The following is a 6,009-nucleotide window of genomic DNA, read 5'->3' on the forward strand; positions in this document are numbered from 1 at the left end:
AACAAAGAGTAATAGAATAACAAAGAGTAATAGAATAACAAAGAGTAGTAGAATAACAAACAAGAGTGTAAAAAGGATCATATAGCCACTCATCATCTTGGGAGAGCAACCCTGGGTGGCACAACAGCTAAGCACTCGGCTCCTAATCCAAAGGTCAGTGGTTTGAATCTACCCAGAGGTGCCTCGGAAGAAAGGCTTGGTGACCAACTTCTGAAAGATCACAGCCATTGGAAATAGCATGCAGTGCAATTCTGCAATTCTACTCCGGAACACACAGGGGCGCCCTGAGTCAAAACTGACTCAGAGACAGCCGGTCTGGTTTTTAATCTCTGCAGAAAGACAATCGCAGTTAATACCTGGCGTAGGCCCTGCTAGGCTTTTTGTGACTGCCTATATGTATTTGTTAAAAGAGTTGAACTCTGCTAAATCTATTTTTGAAGATTTAGTCTAGTTTCAGTTTGGACCTGTTCCCCTAAAGTAAGAAACTCATATGAAGCATGAGTAATACCAAAACCAGATGCTAGCGGGGTCAGTTGCTATGGGAATAACTGAATAGAAATTTCACTTCACACTACCTCCAGCTAATGGACCAAGCAGAAGGAGCAGAAAGATCTGGAGTAAGTGAGAAGAGTGGCCAAGAAGACTTCTGCTGGAGGAGAAGAAACACCCAGCGGGTGAGTGGGGTTCAAGGAGAACGGCCCTGCCACGGCAGTGAGGTGCCCCCAGGCAGTCACGCTCCCGCACTGCCCTGACCCTTTAGCACTGGGCTGAGTCCAGGGGGCCCTGGTGGGCAGGGATCGTGGGGTGGTGGCCCAGGGGTCCTGGGGGAGAGGCTCGGTTAATGAAGGTCGGGTAATTGAGACGCTGACTATTTTATTTCCAAAAGAAGTATTCCCTATAGAGAGAGCTACCAGGGCTAGACCACAATGTGCCCACCGAATGCCCCACAACCAGCACGCTGTCAAAGGGAAAGACTGAGAACACATGTCAGGGGCAGCCTTAGGGGCGGAAGTAACAAAAAGACTGCATGTGGTGTCCAGAAAAAGAGCCCTGCTAACCAAAAGGTCGGTGGTTTGAGCCCACCCAGGGGCTCTTTGGGAGAAAGAACTGGTGGTCGGCTGCCGTAAAGATGACAGCTGAGAATACTCGGTGGCTTTTCTTGGCTGTAAAGGTTAAAGAACCAAAAACTCACTGCCATGAAGTCGATGCCGATTCACGGTGACCCTCCAGGGCAGGGTACAACTGCTCCTGTGAGTGTCCGAGACCGTAACTTCTTATGGGAGTAGAAAGCCCTGTCCGCCCCCTAAGAGTGGCTGGGGGTTTTGAACTGGTGACCTTTACAGCCAAGAAAAGCTCTGTAAACATGTGGGGTCCCTGTGAGTCAAAATCAGCTCGATGGCACCCACCCACCGCCGCTACCATGTCAAGGAAGCTGCAGAAAGTAGAAGATGTTGCCAGATAGGACAGCTTCCCACTTCAGAGCAGGGCTCAGCTTTGCAGTCCCAAGGACCTGGTTTCAAATCCCAGTCCTGGCAGACATTTCCACCAATCACATGCTCTCTTGCGAATCACTCGTTTCTTTATCTCCAAAATGGGATGGAGTTGTTCCTGCCTCACGGAGTTACACAACAACTACATGAGGAGGCTCCGTGTGAAGTGCTCAGTCCAATGTAATTGTTATCACCATCATCACCACCACCACCACCATCATCATCACCACCACCCCCACAAAACCGTTAGAGGTTTTTATCTGTGCTACATTTTACTTTTTCACACTACGGGTGGCTTCATCTCCATTGTGGGTCAATATCCCAGTTGTGGGATACAAAGAGGTTTTCCCCCAGGTTGTTTCCCATATTGTATACCCAGCCTAGGACCAGCTTGCTAGCGCAGTGTGGTCAGCTGCTTAGAGGTTACCTCCCTGAGGGCATCGGGCATCTAGAGCAAAGAGACACTATTGTCTGTCCCACAGTAGGTGGGGCCCACATCCTGCTGATAAGGTTGTTTCCCTGAAGGAGAGCCCAGAGACAAAGTCAAGCCAACTCAAGAAGGATCAAGATTAGGCTGCCATCTTGACTTTAGAGTCCACCCATCTTGTTGCACGTGTACCCCTAGTCCCTCCCCTTCCTATTTCATTTACACCCCTAGATCGTCCCCCTCCCATTGAATGTATTGCCTATAGTATAACCCCTTCCTGTGATGGTGTAATCAGGAGGGTTTGCACGCCCCCCTAAGTGTATATAAGCCTTGATTAGAAATATACTCGCTCTCTCTTCTCCCACCTCCTCGTGGACCACCAAGGGGGGCTGAGGTGAGCATGCTCCATGAAATGTGTCTGACTCCTTTATTTTACCTTCTCTCCTATCTTCTATGACTTTACTATAATCTTTATATAGTATAGCTGTACAATTGCGCCTACAGACCCCTCGCTTGTTAGAGGCTGTTTACTCTAACACCCGGTGATCATTCCAATTTGCCCACCACTGCCCTGGAGAGACAGAGTATCTGAAGCATGAGATACCAGGCAGTCATCTTTTTCCCCTTCATCCCAGGGACAGCTCTACGCTAAAGAGAAGCAGAGTGTTGGTGCCCAATCCACCGTAATCACACTACACAGTTCTGGGCACGGTGGGCCATGCCTTCTCACCTAACGCAGGACTTACCACTAGAATCACCCCACATCTCCCAAAGTGGGGGGAGCCCGGGGTCAGATTAAAGAGCAATCACTTGGTGACGACGGGACCCTTCCACCTGTGCAATATTATACCTGGTTGCTTATTTTCTTTTTGAAGCTTAGCTAACGGATTCATATTTTTATTGTGGAAAAAAAAAAAACGAGTTCAGAAAACTGTAGAGAATAATCAAGTATATACTTATCATTATTCTCCAGGAATGGCCTAGGTTACATTTGCTATATTTGTCTCAAATCCTTAGCCACCTCCCAAAACAAGGATGACATGAACCCTAAAACCTGTTTGCTTCTGTACTTCAAGTAAGACTTTTTGTTGCCTTTCTCCAGCCACAGTTATGAATTTGATCTGTGTTCATCCAGCTTGATTTTCTTCTTAATTTTACCAAAACTTGTCTGTTTGATTTTTTTACAGAAAGTAAAAGCAAACATGGGAGATGTGCTAAGTGAAAATGATTATTTGAAGAGGAGCTTTTGGGCCCATGAAGCTCCACCAAGACGCGCCCACTCCCCTGGTCCAGGCAGGGACCACCTCAAGGTAGGAGGAGCCTGCGGGGAGGCAGACTTGCAACCTCACACCCGTAAGCATCGATCAAGCAACACAGAGCACTCTCAGGCCATACACCAAGGCTCCAACGGGCTTACCTGGGTCCAGGTGTGTGAAAGAGCCCACCACGAAGTCCAGCGTGGACACAGCCAGCAAGAACAGCAGTAGCAGCTGGAGGCGGATTATCCACTTGACACCAGCGAGGTTAATGCCCAGCAAGGCCAGGAGGACCGCCACTGAAATCCCTCGCACGGCCCAGATATTCCTGAGGCCCAGCAGATCCGAGATGGATTCCGCGAAGCCTGTGATGTACATGGCACCTGCAACACACTAACAAGCAGGTCCAGGTAGAAGTCGGCAAGGCAGGAGCACCAGACTGCCCCTCACGGAAGTCCACGCTCACCTCCGCCGGACCCATCCCTCAGCAGCAAGGCTCAGCACCCGAGGGCCAGCGTGACTGTCGAAGAGCCTCTCCCACCCGTGCACCCCCACCTGGAGCCCCGGGCCTGCCCGATGGAAGAGTACCAGCCAAGCCTAAGCCTTGAGCTGATTTCCAGTAATAACTATAATGAAAAGGCACAGCAGGGACAAAGAGACATTTGGATTCCTCCGTCTTAGTTATTCAAGAACTAGATGCCGAACAAGAAGACACGGAATTCTCACCAACATGTAGAGGGTGCTGCAACAAACCCTAGCTTTTCCTGCCATTTCTGTGTGGGTTGGTATTATTTTTTTAAATAATCTATGCTACAACACAGATGAACCCTGAACATATGACACTGAGTGAAATAAGTCAGTCACAGAAGAAAAAATACTATAGGGTTGCACTCCTCTGAAAGAATCTGGAATAGGCACGGAAGTAGAGACCCAAGTCTATTTGTTGCTTCCAGGGCTGGGCAGGAGGAAAGGGGCGAGAGGGAGCCCTTGCTCACAGGGCCCTGAGTTTCTGACATGGGTGGCAGAACAGGTGGGAGCAGCCAGTGGTGATGGGTGCCTAGCATGAAGGAATTCAAGTCACTGAGTTACACATGTGAAAATGGTAAAGTTTGGGTCCTACGTGTTTCTATGCGTTTATTTTACCATGATGTGCATGTGTGTGTGTGTGAATCTGCTGTGAAATATGTAGTTGATTCTGACTCATAGCGACCTTAAAGGCAGAGTAGAACTGCCCCATGAAGTACCCCAGGCCTTGGTGGTGTGGTAGTTGCAGGTTGGGCTGCGATCGGCATGGTTGGCAGTTCAAAACCACCAGCAGCTCTGAGGGAGAAGGACACACAAAACCCTGCAAGTCAAGCAGGCACGTTGAGGTGATGGTCACCAGCACTTAGTGAACGTGTCTGTGAACATCTTTCCCTCTAGACCAGCCCACATGCAGGAGACTCGGCATCACGGCTTGCTCTCTGTCCGTTAGCACCGGTCCCCCGTCTCAGGTCGGTGCTGCAGGAGGCTGAGTGCTGTCCACGCAGAGGGTGGGAAATGTGAGCGTTGGGGCTTGCTCATCTTACAGGCTGTCTGGCTATAAAAGTAGCAGAGAAGTAAGACACTGAGATACCAATTCCCAGGGTATAAAGTAAACGGACCATTTATTACTTTCCTCTCAACCTGTGGAGGTGCCCTGGAGGCTTAGTGAGTTATGTGTTGGGCTGCTAACTGCAAGGTCAGCAGTTCGAAACCAGCAGATGCTCTGCAGGAGAAGGATGAGGCTTTCTACTCCTGTAAATAGTTATATTCTCAACAACCATGGGGCAGTTCTCCCCGCCACCCTGTGAGTCAGAATCAACTCAATGGCAGTGAGTTTAGTGTTTCTTAGTTTCTCAACCTGTGAAGATTTACAGCCTTGGAATCCCTCTATCGAGTCTCTGTGAGTCAGGATCTCCGTGGGTGGCAATGAGGAGGGGGTAGGTAGGTTCTTAGACTATTAAGAGAAAGCTCGTGTGCCCCGAGAAGCGTGCAGTGACCACACACACACACCACAGAGTTTGTGCTAACAGAGAATCAAATGCATTTATGCCGGGAAGACCCTGCCCTGCTGCTTAACAAAAGAAATAAAACTTCTACTTAGACAAACTCAGTGTCTGGGGCCGCCCTCCACCCTTTGCACCCTCATAAAAGCCTTGTTCGGTCCAGTGACTGCTTACAAAGAGCACGTGTGCGTGTCCGCACTTGGCCTCCCAGCACGAAGTCACCACCAAGCGTGTCAGTGGGAACGCCTCCCACCCTCGGGTTCCAGAGCGTCCCCGAGCGCAACAGTCGGCAAACTGCGGCTCTCGAGCCAAGGCCGGCTCTTTTGGTATGTACGTGTGGCTCAGAAGTACAACTGAAAATGAAAACAAGACTAGTATCGTTTCATTTATAAAACTTTTAAAAGACACTACTCAGGTACTGGTGATTTCATTTGCTTGTGAAAACATATTCATGGCTGACAAATAATGTTCCAGTGGTTGCGAAGGGCAGGACAGGGCCTTCAGTCTCAAACCCGTTGCCCATGCAGCTGCCTGCTGCTTCTTAGCCTCTTCCTCGGGCAGAGCGGTCCACACCGGGGCTCCAGCCTCCTGGCACCCAGGCCGCCCCGGGTCTCAGTGGGTCTGAGCACTCCCATTCATTTCCTCTAAGGAAATCTTTTGGCACAAGCAAAATGCCCTTTCTCTGCGGCAAGCGTACCCTAGGAACCGATGACTAGGATCTACATGTGACCTCCTCCCTGGGGGACGGACAACAGAAAAGTGGGTGAAGGGAGACGTCGGACAGGGCAAGATATGACAAAAGAACAATT

The 6,009-nt window shown here is 49.7% G+C and overlaps 1 protein-coding gene across 1 annotated transcript in view; it reads right to left on the reverse strand.

Moving 5' to 3' along the window:
• SLC12A8 (solute carrier family 12 member 8) overlaps positions 1 to 6,009 on the reverse strand; it is a 161,967-nt gene that overhangs the window by 128,561 nt on the left and 27,397 nt on the right. The window contains exon 3 of the mRNA XM_013007141.1: positions 3,335 to 3,566. Coding sequence (XP_012862595.1) covers positions 3,335 to 3,566 — 232 coding nt within the window. The remainder of the gene's footprint in view (positions 1 to 3,334; positions 3,567 to 6,009) is intronic.

The sequence above is a fragment of the Echinops telfairi genome, unplaced genomic scaffold (genome assembly GCF_000313985.2).
Source record: "Echinops telfairi isolate 266 unplaced genomic scaffold, ASM31398v2 ScPeMD7_17;HRSCAF=63, whole genome shotgun sequence".
Classification (NCBI taxonomy): Eukaryota; Metazoa; Chordata; class Mammalia; order Afrosoricida; family Tenrecidae; genus Echinops; species Echinops telfairi.